The 20,419-nt window shown below is 41.5% G+C and overlaps 1 protein-coding gene across 3 annotated transcripts in view; it reads right to left on the bottom strand.

The window, feature by feature from the left end:
* The window catches only part of vwa8 (von Willebrand factor A domain containing 8), a 353,830-nt gene that overhangs the window by 165,528 nt on the left and 167,883 nt on the right, over nucleotides 1-20,419 (bottom strand). For all 3 annotated transcript variants that reach the window (XM_072584806.1, XM_072584805.1, XM_072584804.1), the window contains exons 20-22: nucleotides 19,341-19,412; nucleotides 11,273-11,349; nucleotides 6,105-6,180 (exon numbers count right to left, since the gene is read on the bottom strand). In XM_072584806.1, the coding sequence (XP_072440907.1) occupies nucleotides 6,105-6,180; nucleotides 11,273-11,349; nucleotides 19,341-19,412 (225 nt within the window). The remainder of the gene's footprint in view (nucleotides 1-6,104; nucleotides 6,181-11,272; nucleotides 11,350-19,340; nucleotides 19,413-20,419) is intronic.

Genomic DNA, 20,419 nt, shown 5'->3' with positions numbered 1-20,419 from the left:
CCAGGTTTGATTCCAGCCTCGGGTAAATGGCTATGTGGAGTTTGCACATTCTCCTTGTATCTGCATGGGTTTCCTTCAGGTGCTCTGGTTTCTTCCCACCATCCAAAGGTGTACATGTTAGGTGAATTGTCAATGCTATAGGGGGCAGCACAGCGGCTCAGTGGTCTGTACCACTGCTTCACAATGCCAGGGACCAGGGACCCTAGGGTGACTGTGCAAACTCCACACAGACATTCTCCCTCTGTCCATGTAAGTTTCCTCATGGTGCTCTGGTTTCCTCCCAGAGTCCAAAGATGTGCAGGTTGAGAGGATTAGCAATGCTTAATTGCCCCATAATGTCCAGGGTTGTGCTGGTCTTTCACTTTCTAGGGACGGCATAGTGGCTCAGTGGTTAGCACTGCTGCCTCACAGCACCAGGGTACCAGGTTCGATTCCAGCCTCAGGTGACTGTCTGTGTGGTGTTTGCACATTCTCCCTGTATATGCGTGGGTTTCCTCCGAGTGCTCCAGTTTCCTCCCACAGTCCAAAGATGTGCAGGTCAGGTGAATTGACCATGTTAAATTGCCCATAGCGTAAGGTCAATTAGTCAGAGGGAAATGGGTCTGGGTAGGTTACTCTTCGGAGGGTCGGTGTGGACTGGTTGGGCCGAAGGGCCTGTTTCCAGTGTAGAGAATCTAATCTAATCTAAATTCGCCAGTGTTCAGGATGTGTAGGATATTTGCCTTAGTCAGGGGAAATAATAGGGAATGGGAATAGGGATAGGGAATAGGGATAGGGAATGGGAATAGGGAATGGGAATAGGGATAGGGAATAGGGAATGGGAATAGGGAATGGGAATAGGGAATGAGAATAGGGACAGGGGAATGGGTCTGGGTGGGATACTCTTCGGAGGATCAGTGTGAACTTGTCAGGCCAAATGGCCTGTTTCCACAGTGTAAGGATTCTATGATTGTGTGACTTGGAACTATATCATCATCCCTTCAATGTTGCTGGCCCAACCAGTGATGTCCACATCTTATGAGAAGTTAAAAAAATATAGTTTGGATGAGAAAAGCGGGCACTTAATGAAAGGGGCTGGGGAAGAATATTGCTCACTGAAGTCCAAGTTTCTGTCAGCCAATTATAAGGATGGGAGACAGCCATTCAGCCCACTGCATCTGTGCAAGCTTTTTAAAACAAAACTAAAACAAACTAATTGTTCCAACTGCCCTGCTCATTTTTCAATGTTCAAAAATATTATGTCAAGATACTTGATACTGTACTCAGCTGGCCCACAATTCTTGGTTGCAGGTGTGAAGGAGGAAAAGAGGAAAAGAGCAACAGCTTAGTTTATTGCGGATTTGTAGCAAGGGACAGCTTTTAGTTTGTTTCAATTGTGCACTGAAACCAACTTAAAATGTGTCTGCAGCCATATCATTTCACATCTCCACAAATAGGGATGATGCAAAGTCTTATTCTTGCTAGAAATAGCAAGGGTATTCAAGATGGACAACAAATGCTAGTTAGCCAACGATGCTCACATTCCTAAAACAAATAACAAAGAAATCTGGTTACTTGTGACTTTAGAGTGAGGACAAGGATTTGACAGGACAGGACATTTCAGCTTTTCATTTATATGCCGATATGAACATCGGAGCTATGGTCAGTACCTTTGCAGATGACACCATGATTGGAGGTGCAGAGGACAGCTAAGAAGGTCAGCTCAGAAAGGCCAATGGGTCGAGGAGTGGCAGATGGAGTTGAATTTAGATAAATGTGAATGCTGCATTTTGGAAAGGCACATCAGGATAGGACTTATATACTTAACGGTAAGGTCCTGGGGAGTGTTGCTGAACAAGAGACCTTGGAGTGTGGGTTCATAGTTCTTTGAAAGTGAAGTCCCAAGTCGACAAGGTAGTGAGGAAGTTGGTTCGTATGTTTGCCTTTATTGATCACTGCATTGAGTAGAGGAGTTGGGAGGTTATGTTGTGGCTGTAGAGGACATTGGTTAGGCCATTTTTGGAATACTGCGTGCAGTTCTGGTCTCCCTGCTAGAAAAAGGACATGTGAAACTTGAAAGGGTTTAGAAAAGATTTACAAAAATGTCGCCAGGGTTGGAGGGTTTGAGCTACCGGGAGAGGCTGAATAGGCTGGGGCTCTTTTGTTTGGAGCTGGAAAGGCACAGGAGGTTAGGCAGCATTTGAGAACCTGGAGAGTCGACTTTTCAGGCATAAGCATCAGCAATGTGGAGGGGGAAAGGGGGCTGAGGGGAAGGTAGCTGGGAAGATGTTAGGTGGATGCAGGCAGCCCAGGACTTGCATGTCCCTGGGGGAATAGGAGGGGGAGTTGAAGTGGTCAGCCACAGGGCTGTGGGGTTGCTTGGTGCGTGTGTGGAACAAACTGCGAGAGTAAGTGGTATGGGTTGGCAATAATTACAACACTTAAAAGGCATCTGGTTGGTTATATGAATAGGAAATGTTTAGAGGATTATGGGCCAAATGCTGATAAATGGGACCTGATTAGTTTTGGATATCTGGTCAGCATGGATGAATTAGACCAAAGGGTCTACTTCCGGACTGTGCAACTCTATGACTCTACCTCACTCGGCACTTCAATCCTATTCCATCAATCAGTTTCATCTGGATTATGGATGTGCAGCTATAAACATCCAGCAGCTGCAACTTGATGCGGCTCAAAATAAATATTTGGGTGTTGACTTAGTTATATGCTCCAACACTGACCACAAGACCAGTTTCATTTTGATATATCTCCAGAACAGCTCACATCCTAATTTTAAAACATCCTCAATTCTGATAAACATCCCAAAACATTCCAGTAGTAGCTAAATCCATGCTAAGAAAATAAAAGCTGGCAATTAAAAAGCACCTTTCATGAACATTTCTTCAATGTGCTTTGCATCTACTGGAGTATTTCTGAATTGCAATCACTGGTGTAACGCAGGAAACACAGCAGCTAACTTGCACATCCCAAGTTTCCAAAAACAACACCGCAATCATCTGCCTTTGTGACTTCTGTTCAGGTATCAATTATGGTCAGAACACGAGGGTGAACTCCCCTGCCCTTCTCTGTAACAGTGCTTTGAGGTGCCCAAGACACATGAGATCCCAGGGTAAGTAGCACTCAGTATGCAGTAGAGTCTCAGCTTTGAGTTTGTACTCGAGTCTTGGAGTGGGACTTGAACCCAGAACCTTTTCACTCAGAGGTAAGCACTACCAACTCACACAGTTGGTAGCTCTCATTACTTCAATTGTAACTAAGAAATAGTCATCAGCAATATCATGAAATATCATGCAATATCATGAAGGGTAGAGACAGGGTGGATACAGACAAGCCTTTTCCCATGGTGAAGGATTCAATAACGAGAGGTCATGCTTTCAAGGTGAGAAGTGGAAAATTTAAGGGGGATACATGCAGCAAGTACTTCACACAGAGGGTGGTGGGTGTTTGGAACGCTTTGCCAGCAGAAGTGATAGAGACAGGTATGGTAGACTCATTTAAGATGCGTCTGGGCAGATGCATGAGTAGGCAGGGAGCAGAGGGATACAAATGCTTAGGGATTGACCATCAGGTTTAGACAGTACATTTGGATTGGCTCAGGCTTAGAGGGCCGAAGGGCCTGTTCTTGGGCTGTAAATTTTCTTTGTTCTTTATCACAGAACCACGAGTGATTGCTAGCCATCGTCCAGTTCGCTCCCTATATCTGTAACCTATTCAATCACAACAACCCTCCAGGATATCTACATTCCGTCAATTCAAGAACATAGAACATTACAACACAGTACAGGCCCTTTGGCCCTCGATGTGGCGTCGACCTGTGGAACCAATCTGAAACCAATGTATCCTTCACTATTCTATTTCCATCCATATATTTATCCAATGACCATTTGAATGCCCTTGAAGTCGGCAAGTCTACTCCTGTTGTAGGCAGGGTGTTCCATGCCTTTATCATTCTGAGTAAAGAAACTACCTCTGGTCTATAATTTCAAGGGTTATCTCTACTCCTCATCTTGAAGAAGGGTACAACATTTGCTATCCTCCAGTGTTCTGGCACTATTCCTGTAGACAATGTCAATATAAAGATCAAAGCCAAAGACTCTGCAATCCCCTCCCTGGCTTCCCAGAGAATACGAGGATAAATCCCATCCGGCCCAGGGGACTTACCTATTTTCACACTTTCCAGAGTTGCTAACACCTCCTTGTTGTGAACCTCAATCCTGTCCAGTCTAGTAGCGCATTTCTCAGTATTCCCCTTGACAAAATTGTCTTTTTCCAGTGTGAATACTGACAAAAAATGTTCATTTAGCGTTCTCCCATCTCGTCAGACTCCACGCACAATTTCCCAGTAATGTCCTTGATTGGCCCTAATCTTACTCTGGTCATTCTTTTATTCGTGATATTCTGATCTCTAGCACATCCCAGGGTAGTGAATCTTCAGAATTCTCTACAAAAGAAGGCTGTGGAAGTTAAGTTTTTGTATATATTCAAGACAGAGACTGATAGGTTTCTTGAATATGAACAGAACAGAACAGAAGATGAACAGGGGTGGCACAGCGACTATCTGTGTGGAGTTTGCACATTCTCTCCGTATTTGCGTGGGTGCTCCAGTTTTCTCCCACAATCCAAAGACATGCAGGTTAGGTGAATTTACCATGCTAAATTGCCCATAGTGCATGTGTCTGGGTGTGTTACTCTTCAGAGGGTCGTATGGAGTTGTTGGGATGAAGGGCCTGTTTCCAGACTGTAGGGAATCTAATCTAATCTAAAGTAGAAATAGACCACTTTGTCCCTGAGCTCTGGTCCACCCTACAATAACACCATGGCTGTTGTGAATTCCACATTCCCATTTACTCTAGTTAACCTTTGATTGTCCTGCTTGACAAGTAATCATCTATCTCTGTCTTTAAAATAATCAATTACTCCACCTGGGCTCCAACAGAATGAGTCAGTGGTTAGCACTGTTGCCTCACAGAGCCGGGACCTGGATTCAATTCTAGCCTTGAGTGACTGTCTGTGTGGAATTTATATGTTCTCCCCATGTTTGCATGGATTTCCACCGGATGCTCTGGTTTCATCCCAAAGTCAAAAGATGTGCAGGTTGGGTGGATTGACCATGCTAAATGGCCTGTAGTGTCTCGGGATGTATAGGCTGGGTGGTTTAGTCATGGTAAAAATGCAAATTTACAGGGACAGTGAGAGTGACTGGGTCTGGGTAGAATGATCTTCAGAGTGTCGGCACAGATTCAATAAACCGAATGACCTTTTTCCACTCTGTAGGGATTCTATGAAACCTCCATCTTTTCCGAAGCAGACAGTTCTCACCTTAACCTCCTTCCACCTATCGCATTCCCAACACCCCTCCCCCAAGTCCCTCCTCCCTACCTTTTATCTTAGCCTGCTTGGCACACTTTTCTCATTCCTGAATATGGGCCCGAAACATCGATTCTCCTGCTCCTTGGAAGCTGCCTGACCTGCTGTGCTTTTCCAGAAACACATTTTCAGCTCTGATCTCCAGCATCTGCAGTCCTCACTTTCTCCTTAAATAAGGAGACCCCAAACTGAACCCAGTATTTGAAATGTAGTTTCACTAATTGAATCCTTACCTTACTGTTGAATTACTCTTGCGATAATGGACACCATGTTATTCATCTTATCTGCTGTACTAGGTTTTTGCAACTCATTTACCTAAAACCCTCTGCACCTCAAAATTCTGCAGTCATGCCCTGTTTGTGATATCCTTTCTTTCAGTTTCCCTGCCAGAGAGAACAATTTCATACACTTCCTACATTACGCTCTATCTTTTTCATGCAGAGGGTGGTACGTGTATGGAATGAGCTGCCAGAGGATGTGGTGGAGGCTGGTACAATTGCAACATTTAAGAGGCATTTGGATGGGTATATGAATAGGAAGGGTTTGGAGGGATATGGGCTGGGTGCTGGCAGGTGGGACTAGATTAGGTTGGGATATCTGGTCGGCATGGATGGGTTGGACTGAAGGGTCTGTTTCCATGTTGTATGAGTCCATGACTCTATCTGCCAGATTTTTGCCTATCCAGGAAGAGTACATGTATGTATATGGATAGTTCTGATGTAAACATTAAAACTGACCAGAGGAGAATCTTCATACGTGATAACCCCCTGTTGTACAGATGGTTGGAGAGTGAGACTCTGCACTGTGGTGTCCCTGAAATAAAGTAAAACACAGTTTTAAAAAATCAATTGGCAAAACTATATGATAATAGCAGATGAACTCTTGAAAAACCAATGGTTTGATGGCATTGCTGGCATAACGAGCTGCCAGGGAACCATGGAGATTTTGCTGGTTAAAACTCTGAATGTAGCCTTGTGCATACTTGAGGATCTGCTACCTTTACCGCTTCAACCTCTGGATTTAAATAAATTAGGTTATGATCCTTTTGGGAAATAGAACTCATTTTATGTCAGGGAGAAACAGATCTACTAGAACAGGTTTCTTGATAACTTGGCAGACACTCTTAAGAGGATGTTCATTTGTGCCAGACATCACCACATAGTCTATTCATGTCATTCATTGAGGAGATGAGGATAGCAAACCTCAATACGATGCATTTTTAAGAAGTACCTCATTTGGTTGGTAACTTTCTGTCAAAATGAAATATTTTGGGATGATACTACTCCTTTAACAAGGTTATGTTGTCCTTGGTTTCTTTCCAAAAGGGGTTGCAAAAGGCGGGTACTGCCGAACGTAACAATCAGGAAAAGGGCTTTTAGGTTTGTTTTTTAAAACCCTTGCACAATGAAAGGGGAGTAGCCAGCTCTCCCAATTCATGGATTTTTTAACCTGGGGGCTGGCTGCAGTGGAAGAGGTTCAATGTTTCAGCCAACCATCCTTGGCTGATCCTCTCTGCAATCTCTTTCTCCTGTAAGAACCTGTGTTTGAATTTACCTTTTTGCAAAGAGGTGTGTTTGTGGCATGTTGCAGGAAATCAGAGCAGTTCTTTCTTAAGTTGCAGGGGATATGTTGACGGTTGGGTTTTCAAACAGTTGTTACTGCAAATTCTGTTTTCTTTTGTTTGTGTTTCACTCAGTACTTTGTAAATAAATTAATCTGTTTTGCTTAAAACTGAGTAGTTTGATCAGTGAGATCGCTCCTGGCATATCCACCCTACACCTGCTTTAAACAACTGAAAAAGTTAGGGTCTAAGCTGGGCCATAACAATTTGAACACCAAGTCAGTGGAGAGTTTCAAACATTGCTACCTCAGTCCCATTTCAGGCAGGTTGGAATAGACCTAACCAGTCAAACAAGCCATTCAGTCATGGGAATGTCATGTCTCATTTGTATCTTCTCCAAATGTTTCAGTGCTCCGAGTGCCCATGAAAATCAAGGTTAGGAGTCACTTGATCATATGACATTTGTCTCTAACTACATTGTATTCTAATATAGTTGTGGTAACCAATCAGATTCTCAAACATGCAACTGTAACAAGAATATATTTAAATTGATAATGCTGCTCTGCAGTAGAATGGAACATAAGGAAATTCAAAACAGAAATAAAATAATCCAAAAGACAGGCTATTACCTGTCATCTCATCTGTCTTGCTGCGTTTGGAAATGAACTGGACAAAGTGAGTGTGAATCTGAACCTATCCACTGCCTTCAAGGTTCATTTCTTCCATCTGAAGGCAGACAGCTCACCGTCTATTACTGCAACACTTAGTAACACAAATTGTGTTTACCAAAACAGGCTTCATATTCAAGCAGAAGACCAATATGAAGTGACACATGAAACACAATCAGGTGAGATTCGTAATTTAAATAAAAAAGTAAAAACATAGTCAAATACTGGGCAGAATCTCATAGGGTTCTCAGCAATGTGGACTATGACTGGATTTCGTCATCAGGACCACCTCGCTCTATTTCTTATGCTTTGAAAAGTGACACAATGAGTTTTCAGCTGGCAGTGACAAGCTGCCAATTAAGAGGATTATTGCTTATTAAACACCTTATTGACAGGCCAAATCACTTAATTAATATGCAAAAACAGAAATTGCTGGAAGAACTCAGCAGGTCTGGCAATGTTTATGGAGAGAATACAGTTAACACTTCGAGTCCAGTGACTCATCTTTAGGACCTTCCAACTCAAAAGGTTTATTTTGCTTTATCATTACACAAGCTGCTCGTTCCTTCAGTAATTTTGTTTGCTTCACATCTCCACTATCTCCAGTTCTTTGTTTGATTTTAATTACTATGCAGCTTCCTACCTTACCAAATGTGCCAAACAAACTAGGCATCAAGAAAACTTGACATGGAAGCCTGACTGGATACCTGGCAAATTCAGCACATTGTGGGGAGTGCAGCTAAGATTTATCAGAACGGTACCTGGTCTCCAAGGGGAGAACTGTTTTTAAGCAATACTGTTTGTAAAATAAAATACCTGGCCACATGCTGAAAGATCACAAAAGTAAAATATTCACTCTCTTTACCTCCCTACAGATGCTGTTGACCTGTTGAGTACTTGCTGTATTTTCTGTCTTTATGACATAAATGAGGTTCCAATACTTGGAATCAAGAGGTTCAAGAGGGAATTTGATAGATGTTTGAGCAGGGAAAGGGGGAACAGGAAGCAGAGGTGAAGAGCAGCTCCAGACTGTGAAGGAATTGTCAGTTTTCAGTGGGTGAATAGAGAGGGGAATGGAGAGAGCAGGAAGCTCTGCAGCAAGTGAAGTGGAAAGTGGGTCCAGAGAAGGGGGATACATTTGGGTGTTCTGCAGTTTGTGAGGCCAGTCTGAGTCAGTTAAATACTTACTCAGGAGTTAAATGATATATTTAATACTCTAATGCTCCCTGATTGACTATTTAAGAATTACTCTCTGGGTATTTCTTCTAGTGTGAAACCTCAAAGTCTCCATTTAAATCAGAATTTGGAAGCTTCAGTTAAATTCCTTTGAAAGCTGCTATGATGGAAATTCTGCAGGGTCCCCTTGCACATACCCTTCAACTCTGGAATAACGACTATCTAGCCAGTGGAAAATAAGAGTGGATAAGAAAGACCGTAAGATCATAAAAAACAGTAAAAGCACCCTCGAGCATGCTTCACCATTCAATAGGATCATGGCTGATTCAATATTCCCCATGTACACTTTCCTGCCTTTCCCCCATAATCCTTGATTCCCATTCAGATCAAGAATCTATTGACCTCACCATAAATATGCGCAAGGACTCTACCAACACAGCTCTCAACAACAAGGCGTTCTGACGACTCTCAACCTCAGACAGATGAAATTCCACCACATCTCCATCTTAAATTGTGCCCTTTTATTCTGAGACTGTGCCTTCTGGTCCTTGACTCCCCCATAAGGAAGTGCTCACAGCTTCATCGAGTACACAAGTCACATCTGATGTTGGGAACAACTTTAACGATTGTTAACTTGAAACCTGAGATTGATAAGATTTTTGTTAATTGAAGATATTAATGGATATGGGGCAAAGGCAGGTATATGGAATCATGGCCAGTGAATAGCAGAACAGGCCTGAAGAGATGTATGGCTTATCCGTTTTTCTTTTGACTATACCTGGTTGGACAGTGTTTTATGATGACCTGAGATTGTGAAAGGGACTATATATATGCATTTTTCCTAACTTCACCATTCTGAAAACAGGGATCTGCTGTTGAGATTTTTTTAAGGAGTTTTCTCCTGTTCAGCCTTGAGCTTCTTCAGTCTCTGGGAGAAAGGCAAGTGAGACAAAGAGCAGGAGGGGTTTTAACAACAGCTTCACTGTGAATGCTAATAATATCTGATTATTTTTAGAATTACGGCTGCATTGCAGATGCCCCAGTTTCACATGCTACTGAAATGTTTCTTTCAACCTTGAATTTGCCCAAAGGTTTTGCTTCATGGATAGTACTGCTTAAAACCGCGCTCAACTAAACATGTAAATGCTGCAGAATTAAAGACTAGTCCAACCATTATTTTAAGAAAATATTTTTAAATCTCAAAAAACTAAAATGTGCAGTAACATTCACACTTTGTGCAGAATGCTGGAAATAAACTGGCATGTTGTATTACGACACATCAAAAAAAAAAGCTAAAATACTTTGTAACATGGCTGGCCAATGATTTGAATTACTGACCTTTAAGCAGAGCCAGGGATTCATATACAATTCCCTTTAAACTTGTTCAAGATAAAATTGGAATAAAAACTGGCATTGCCAACTTTGGCTGCAGGTATTTTGATACGATGGTTTGACCATGTGATGCCTGTGCATGTTACTGCTGCATTTCTAGTGGATTGAGGATCACTGCTTGTGGCTTTGTTCCAGCAGCTATTGTTGTGTCACAAGGTGCTTGACAAAGGAGCACACACTAAGCTAGTTAGCAAAACTGAAGCCCATGAGATGCAAGTGGTGAATCAAATTGAGCTTAGGAACAGGAAGCAGAAAGTTGCTGTGAATAACTGTTTTTTGAACTGGATGGCGGTACACTGTAGCTTTATCCAAAGTTCTGTATAAGGTCACTCTGTTTTGATATACTTCGATAATGTGAATGTATGCATTACAAATTCAAAATAAGCAATGATCTGTGACTAGAAGTGCAGTGCACAGTGATGAAAAGATAATAAACTTCAAGAGGACATGGAAACTAGTGTACCTCCCTGGCTTTCATATGCCATGTATCTATTTATAAATTCCAGGATTCCATGTTTTATTAAGTGCTGTGTTAAACTTCCCTATTACATTCAAAGACTGATGCACAGATATTCCAACATCATTCCTCTTGTACGGCCATTAAAACACTACCATTCATCGTGTATTGTTTGTCCTCACAGAAGAGGAGAGAGGAAGGCAAGGAAATGTGAGGTGATGCACATTGTTGGGAAGGAGGAGTACGATACATATTCAATGAGGGTGCAGGAGGGGAGCGACTTGGAGCGTGTCTGACCACCAACATGGAGGGAAATCTTAAGTGGTGAGGATGGAAGAGTATTAAAGAGGGGAAGCTGTGGGGTCAGAAAGAGGAAAACAGAGATGGGAGGGGGAGATAGAAGAAGGTCAACCGAGGGCAAGGGGAAGACGATACAAACCGAGAGCAAAGGGAGGAGAGTGAAACCTAGGGCGGGGAAACAAGGGTGAAGTTGAGTTGCAGGGTCTTATATCATGTAAATGATTCCTGATGGTAAGATCTAGCTGGAGGAAATGAACTGCTAAACCACGGTAATTTTTAAAATTTGTTGGGTGGTCAGCAAAATTAGGTTTATCCAGCTACTTATAATTTGGCAGTTTGGTCACTATTTACCTGTGAAGCTGTAAATATTCCCTGGGTCTGTTCAATAGATGCAGGAAATGGTCAACGATCTTGTTTTTGCCCACACCCTATGTAAACAACAAAAAACAATCATGAATAAATAATAACTTAAAGAGACAGTATCTGTTAGTGGATCATAGTACCAGAAGCAGCAGTGTGCAGTTAGAAAATGAAGACACTTTGCTGGTGCAGCTTGATTTTGAGATTATGGAGTCATAGAGTCCTACAGCACAGAGACAGGCTCTTTGGCCCAAACTGGTCCATGCCGACCAATGTCCACCTATGTTAACCCCATTTCCTTGCACTTGGCCCAAATCCTTCTCAACCTTCTTATCCATGTATTTGCCCAAATGCCTTTTAAACGTTGTTAATGTACTCGCCTCAACCATTTCTGCTGACAGTTTAGGCCATATTCATCCAATCAGACCAGAAGACAAAGGAGCAGAAATTAGGCTATTCAGCCCTTCCAGTCTGCTCAGCTATTCAATCATATCTGATAGGTTTCTCAATCCCATTCTCCCATGCACCTTACACCTAAGTATATTAAACTCCATTTACCATTTCTCAGCCCACATCCCCAGCTGATCAAGATCCCGCTGCAATTTCTGATAACCTTCCTCACTGTCCACGACAAATGGGTCTGGTTTTTGAAGTACCAGACAGGGCAAAAGTCAGAAAAAAAGTTGACAGTGAACAAATGAATGATCATCTTTCAATAGGCAAAAAAGATCTAAGGGCAGGGTTAAACTGCGTGCATGCAAATACAAAGGATGTAGTGAACAAAATTGGGGAACTAGAACCAGAAATTGCTTGGGATGGATATTACATAGGAACATTAACAAAAATACGGCTCAAGCAAGAAGATGACTGGATATTTAACATCTTGGGTTATAAAGGTTTTATTCGAACGGTGGGTAAACATGAACGAGGTATCGTAGTCTTACTCAAAGACAGTATCATTGCCCTTGAATATGATACAGTATTTGAATCTGCATCTATATGGTTGAAGGCGAACAACAGGAAGGGACCAGTGACCGTGCTGGGTATTTATTATAGATCTCTAAATAGTGGGGAGGAAGTAGAAGAGAACATGTGGAGGCAAATTATGGAAATCTGCAGGAAAAGTTGTGATGGTTGGTGTTTATGTTAGGATAGACTGGGAAAAAGGTAGAGGGTGGGGCACAGAAGGGGAGATATTCCTACAATGTGTACCAGAAAAGTTTCTGAAACAGTACATTTCCAGTCCTATCAGGTTGGGGGCCGTGCTGGATTTGGTCTTAGGTAATGAGGCAGGCCAAGTAGAGAATATCAGAGTGGGAAGCATTTGGGAAATAGTGACCATAACATAACAAGGTTCAATATTAAGCTGCAAAAGGATAAAAATCAGTCAATAATTAAGATCCCAGGCTGGAAAACGGCCGATTTTAGGTGTCTAAAAGTTGAATTAGAGCACGTTAATTGGAAATGTATTTTGGTGGACAAAATGGTAGATACAAAATGGAAGCATTTCAAAAGGGAGATGAATAGGTTACAAATTGGGTACATACCATGAGATATAAATAAGGGGTATCCAAAGTTCGAATACCCTGGATGACTAAGAATACTGATGAGAAAATAAGGCAGAAAAAGGAAGCATATGATGCATACCAGAATAACAATAACAACAGAAATCAGGAAATATATCTCAAATGCAGGAAAAAAGGCTAAGGCTGGGATAAAGAAGACTAAGAGGAAGCACATGGAAAGGATGACATGCTGCACTAAAACAAATAGTAAAATGTTCTTCAAGCCTATTAACAATAAAAGATTACTGAAGGATAGAGTTGGGCCCATAAGGAACTAGTAGGGTAAGCCGCTCACTGAAACAGAGGTACTAAATTAATATTTTGTTTCTGTCTTTCACAAATTAGAAGATGGTGACAATGGCATAATTAAAAACGTGTGTAATTGAACCGTATAGTGATAGATAAAGAACGGTTGCCAGAAAGTTGATAGTACTCCAAGTGAATGAGTCAACAGACTCAGATAGGATGCATCCTAAAGTGAGAGAATTAAGGGAGCAAATTGTGGAGTTGTTGACAGAAAGTTTCCAGACTTCTTTGAACACAGGATTAGTCCCCGTGGGGGGGGGGGGGGGGGGGGGGGGCAAGGATTGCAAATGTGACACCATTGTTTATGAAAGGAACAAAGGATAAACCAGGGCTTATAATGGGAAAACTGATGGAGGCTGTAATATGAGATAAAGTAAATACACACTTCCAGGTAAATAAGTTAATACTAGACACTCAACATAGCTTTGACAAGGGGAGGTCATGTCTCACAAACTTAATTGAGTGCTTTGATGAGGTGACATAAGCATTTCATGAGGGTACTGCTATGGATGTTGGATATTTGGACTTTCAGAAAATATTTAGAGTCATAGAGAGGTACAGCATGGAAACAGACCCTTTGGTCCAACCCGTCCATGCCGACCAGATATCCCTACCCAACCTAGCCCCACCTGCCAGCACCCGTCCCATATCCCTCCAAACCCTTCCTATTCATATACCCATCCAAATGCCTCTTTAATGTTGGAATTGTACCAGCCTCCACCACATCCTCTGGCAGCTCATTCCATACACATACTATCCTCTGCATGAAAAAGTTGCCCCTTAGGTCTCTTTTATATCTTTCCCCTCTCACCCTAAACCTATGCCCTCTAGTTCTGGACTCTCCGACCCCAGGGAAAAGACTTTGTCTATTTATCCTATCCATGCCCCTCATAATTTTGTAAACCTCTATAAGGTCACCCCTCAGCCTCTGACGCTCCAGGGAAAACAGCCCCAGCCTGTAGCTCAGATCCTCCAAACCTGGCAACATCCTTGTAAATCTTTTCTGAACCCTTTCAAGTTTCACAACATCTTTCCGATAGGAAGGAGACCAGAAATGCACGCAATATTCCAACAGTAGCCTAACCAATGTCCTGTACAGCCGCAACATGACCTCCCAACTCCTGTACTCAATACTCTGACCAATAAAGGAGAGCATACCAAACGCCTTCTTCACTATCCTATCTACCTGTGACTCCACTTTCAAGGAGCTATGAACCTGCACTCCAAAGTCTCTTTGTTCAGCAACACTCCCTAGGACTTACCATTAAGTGTATTTGATACAATATTACATGCCAGATTTGTTAAAAAATTGGAAATGTTTTGGAATGATGCATCCTCTGTGACATGGATTAGAAGTCTGCTAAAAAAACACGAAGCAGAGGGTAGGTACAGATGGGTATTTTTTCAGATTCGAGATGAGTTGAAAGTGATGAGGCCCAGATATCAGTGTTGGGACCCTTGCTGTTTCTGATTTAGATAAATGACTTGGAGATGGTGTTGAGGGCAAAATCTCTAAATAGGAGATGATACTAAGCTGAGGAGAAAAGTGAATTGTAAGGATGATGCTGAGCAACGTCAGAGGGATGTTGACAAGTTGGTCAAATAGGCAGACACCTGGCAAATGAATTTCAGTGAGAGAGATGAGAGGTAATGCTTCTTGGTAGAAGATACAAGGAGGGATAATACAGCCTCAATGGTACAACTTCCAGGAGATTCTGGTGGAGGGACCTCAGGGTTCACATGCATGATTCTCTGAAGGTGGACAGGCAAGTTGAAACAGTTGTTAAGAAGGCTTATAGGATCCTTGGGTTTATAATCAGCGACACAATGTATAAAAACAAGTAATGATGCTAATCTTCTACAAATCTTTGGTCAGACCACATATGGACTATTATGTTCAGTTTTGGGCACTCTATTTAAGTCAAAGCCCTGGAGACAGGTCAAAGGAAATTTAATGGAATTATACTAGGAATGAAAGATTTAAGATATAAAGAGATATGAGAAATTGGGCTTATTTTCCATCGAGCAGAAAATAAGTGACTTATTGAGGTTCTCAAAATTATGAACACGTTTCACAGGATAAAGGAAGACTTATTTCCACGAAATGGTATGTCAGTAACTAGGGATCACAATTTCAAGATTGTCAGCAAGAGAGCTAGGACAGGTATGAGGAGAAACTTCCTTACTCAGAGTTGTTAGGATTTGGAATGTGCTGCCTGGGACAATGGTGGAGGCAGATTCCATAGGGGGTTTCAAAACAGTCCTGGATATATATTTGAAAGTGATGAAGTTAGAGGGCTACAGAGATAAGGCTAGAGAGTGGGTCCGGCTAGGTAGCTCTTTCGGGAACCAGTAGAGACATGATGGGTCAAATTCCTTCTGTACTGTAAAATCCTATGACTCTATGATAGATTGGGTCAAGGAGGAAAACTTATGTTTATTTGAGTAACTATTAATAGATAAATTGGGGTGTAAATGGGATTTTATTTTGCCATGTGTTTTGAAAGCTTTCAAACTGTGTTATGTTTAGGCAATTTAGGATTATTTTTATTGCTCCTATGTAATAAACTATTTGTTTAAACGTAATCCACAGCCTTGTGTGTTTATGTTTCAATTCATTTTGAATTAGAAAAAAAAACTATCAGGCCAAATTTATTTCTGAGACACGTTGGTCACAAGTCTCAAGAAAACGTCATAAGAGACTTCAATTCTTCACTTTAAACAATCTGGAATAGAAATTGCCTCAAGTGCCATTTCATCATGCTCTGCATCAATAACTATTTATATTCTGGTCAATCGCCCGCTTATCTCCTGCAATTACATTTTTCAGGTTTCTGGAAACTATTCTTTAGCACTTACTCACAGACACAACTTCAGTTTTCACAGACACCGAGCCACCCCAAGTTAATACAATCCCGGGACGTAAGATTTGAAGGTGAGATTTGAGTGGATCTACACCATCTATGCTAACCAATGAATTACAAATTGGATATGCCAATATTACCTTCCTGTTCATGTGTCTGTCTAATTGCCACTGAAACATATTGAATCTGCTTTTACCAACTCTACTGGCAGTGTGTTCCAGGCACGTACCATTCTCTGTGTAAAAACATTCCCTCCTAGACTTCCTTTAAACTTTCTCTCACTCACCTTAAACTCATGCCTCTAGTATTTGACATTTCCACTCTGGGAAACCCCAATTAGATTAGATTAGATTACTTACAGTGTGGAAACAGGCTCTTCGGCCCAACAAGTCCACACTGCCCCGCCGAAGCGCAACCCACCCATACCCCTACATCTACCCCTTACCTAACACTACGGGCAATTTAGCATGGCCAATTCACCTGACCTGCACATCTTTGGACTGTGGGAGGAAACCGGAACACCCGGAGGAAACCCACGCAGACACAGGGAGAATGTGCAAACTCCACACAGTCAGTCGCCTGAGGCAGGAATTGAACCCAGGTCTCTGGCGCTGTGAGGCAGCAGTGCTAACCACTGTGCCACCGTGCCGCCCACCAAATTATCCACCCTATCCATGCATCTCATAATTGCATACACATTGTCAGCTTGTCCCTCAGCCTCCGATGTTCGAGTGAAAACAGTCCAAGCTTGTCCAACTCTCCTTAAAGCTAACAGGCTCCCATCCAGGTAACATCTCGGGAAACCTCTTTCGCACAAAATCAGAAATTGCTGGAAAAATGCCGATTTTGATTTTGTTTCAGATTTCCAGCATCTGCATTTTTTTTGCTTTCTTGTTGGTGTTAACATCTTTTGCATCCTCTCCAAAGCCTCCACAGCTTTCCTGTAGGGTGGCGACCAAGCAGCACTTCGAATGTGGCCAAACTAAACTTTCATACAGCTTGTAATTCTGGACTTGTCTGCCTTCAATCCCAATTGTTTGCTCAGTACTTTTTCCCCTCATGATGATAATTGATCTAAGGTTATCCCTTTTCATAGCTTCTGCATTACTGATTACCATTAAAATAGTACTTGTGTTCTCCATTGTGAAAAGTGAAACAAAATACTGATTTCATGATGCTGCCATTTCTGACTTCCCTACTATTAACTCCTCAATCTCATCCCACCAGAGACCATCATTCACTTTTACACTGTTAAATTCTTACAGAAGCTTTAACTATCTGTTTTAATATTTTGCAGGAGTAGACTCTATCGTATTCTTTCATCATTTACTTTTGCTCTTTTGATGACATTTTTCAGTAACCCTTTCTTGACCTTTACATGTTTCCCAATCCTCCAGCCTACCAATTGCCTTTGCAATATGGCATGCCATAACATTTGTCTTAATATTACCTTTAACCTCTACACTTAGCCATGGATATTTCTACCTCTCTTACAATCTTTCTTCCTTTACAGAATCAATTTTAGATGGGAGCAATTGAGGATCTTCTTAAACATCAGGTATTTGCTCATCAACCATCCTACATTTTCATCTTCTCGCCCAGTCCAATCCGTTCTCCTGCTGTAAATTACCTTTGTTTAACCCGAGAATGCCAGTGAGACTCCAGTTTCTCACTCTCCAATAAAATTTGAAACACTATGTTTGAAAAATACTTAATGGGCTGCAAAGCACTTTCAGAAGTCCTGAGGTTGCAAAACACACTATTTCAGTTCAAGTTCTTTCTTTCTCGACTTCAAATTTCTGATCTGGCTGCATCAATTCTCAGCAAAGGAGTTTGAGAGCTGGCCTCAATGTGGCTGAGCTGAGGAATCTCTTTCTCAGTGTCCCAGTTTCAACTGTCAATCAGCAAGGCCTATTTTCAAGTGGCAACGTCACCTTAGACCCAGATTTGGGAACAACTTCTCAATTTAGTACAAAAGCAGTGACAAGTATAAGGTATTGAGGAGGGCTCTGCCCTAACTTTTAAACTTAAGACCTCAGAAACTGTTAATTAAAATCAAAGCATTTTAATCAAGATCTGCAGTGGTGACAGAGAGTAAGTTGATGTGATACAGATCAGTCCGTTCTTCCTGTGCAGGTTTAGTGCTGATCATTAATTAAAATGTAGTCATGCTAGGAAGAACTCACTTTTCATTCTCGGCTAGGAGCAAAAACAAATATTACTGATTATGCGACTCACAAGCCCCGACATATTTGACAATTTACAGTAAGGGCAGGCAGTCCTTGTAAATTGTGGGCTCTAACATGCAGAGAACATGTGTGTTTTTCTACCTTCACAACTGGACTCCAATGATATGTACGTGTTGTTAGGTTTGACATTTGAACTTCTTGTTACGGTAATAACAGCTTTAAACATGATAGGTTCACATATGTCAGGCCAATGGTGTTAGGTTACGAGATGTAAAGTCATGAGATTTGAAATCAATAAACTAGGCTAATGCTTTGGGGTTTGAGATCAAATCTCACACTATGGTTGTTGGTGGGATTCTAATCCAATTAATAAAATTTGGAACTGAAAGTATGCTGCAGTAGTGATGATCGCAAAATTATCTTTGTTTGACTTAAAAATCCATCTGTTTCACTGATGTCCGCTGATGAAAATCTGCCATAATTTCTTGGCCTGGCCTACATGCGACTCCAGATGCACAGCAATGGGTTGACTCTGAGCTACATTTTCAATTGGCTGAGCAAGCGACTCGGATAGGAACTTGCAACAAAATGTGGCTTTGCCAATGACGCACATATCCCAGGAATGAACAAGTTAAAAGCAACCCTCATTATGCAGATTCATCCGGGTTAAATATACATTCAACAAATAAACAAAATCTTTCCCTAAATGGGTAGTAAGAGAGGTTCAAATTTGTTTTTATCCTGGGAAATGAGATTCTCTGTCAGACACCAGCGTTATTGCAGAGTTCATAACTTTCTTTGAAAAGGAGTTAGTCCCTTGATTGAAATGGAGATTAAGATGTGGGATTACACAATCTGGCTCATATTGGAAATATGATCGAAATAGTTTCTTTCTGCACTGCAGCACTCAATGATCCCCAGCTATATTCTTTGTAGAGAGGCAGTTGGTGTTAACTTTAAAGTTATAGTTTTCAGTTTATTTGATGCTGCAGCATGTCAACCATTCAACACTTACATGTTACATTTCTTAACCCTGAAGGTTTTTTCCCTGAGTGTGGAGAGGGTGTGTGGTTGGACCGGGAGGTGGAAGGGCATGCGATCAACCACAAATTCACTCCTTCAAAACAGTGCTCACCTGATTTCCAACCAACAGAAGATGCTCACCGAGCAGGAAGTCCTTGAGCATATCCTCCATTACCTCCATGTGCTAAAGAGAGAACAGACATCTGAAGTGAATACTTCATTCAGGAAAAAGGAAGGCCACAACTAACAGTAGGAATAGGCTTGTGACTCTCTTGTCTTTTCAATTAAGCTAAGTTGGACAATGCACCATTAACTATACTAAGGGTTATTCTTCCAAGGCAGCTGGAGAGACTTAATATATTGACCCACGATGTTCCAATCAGGGAGAGGAAGAGACTCAAACAGCTGACTGGTTTACTCCTGTCCCTGTGTTCCACAGCACAGTACTGTGTAATGGAGTATTTTGATACTTCAATATAATTATGTATAATTAGGGTCAGACTTTTCACTTCAAGTAACAGTGAAGAATTAGAAATAGATATTTTCGATCAACCTGCTTAGATATGTTATGATACATCTCTGGAGGAGGTGGGGCTTGAATCTAAGTCTTCTGGCTTAGAGGTAGGAACTTTTGCCACCCTTTTAAATTTCACCATCTGTCATGATGGGAGATGAACCTAGAAGAAATATGCAACGTCTTAGGCCAACTACAGTTGAACTACTGCTCCCAAAGTATGTCTGCAAAATGGCAGGTATGCAAATGATATGATCAAAAGCGAGCACAGTGAGCTTTTCAAGACCTTGATTTATTAATGGAGGATTGATTTTTTTTTAAAAGACTGAGAAAGTTTGTTAATGTTTATGTTTCGAAATAAGATGGTGATGAAACAAAACCAGCCATATTGTTTACAGCTGGATTATCAACAACATGTTGACTAAGTGAAAAAGCAGTGTTCACACTGACTAAACTGCAAAGTGTGGGTCAGCCCATTCTCTTGAGTAAAATGCAGATCTTTCATCAACAAAGGAATCGAGAGATATGTAAGGACAGACAGGAAAGTGGAGTTAACACCGCAAACAGAACAACCATGATCTTATTAAATAGGAGATTGAAGATTCAAAGGACCATGTGATCATTCCAACTTCTACTTCTTGTGATCTTATGAATGACATCTCATTTGATTGTGTAGC

This window comes from Chiloscyllium punctatum, chromosome 15 (assembly GCF_047496795.1).
Source record: "Chiloscyllium punctatum isolate Juve2018m chromosome 15, sChiPun1.3, whole genome shotgun sequence".
In the NCBI taxonomy this organism is placed as follows: Eukaryota; Metazoa; Chordata; class Chondrichthyes; order Orectolobiformes; family Hemiscylliidae; genus Chiloscyllium; species Chiloscyllium punctatum.
Note: the sequence above shows the minus strand (reverse complement) of the source record. Positions and strands in the feature narration are given on the sequence as shown.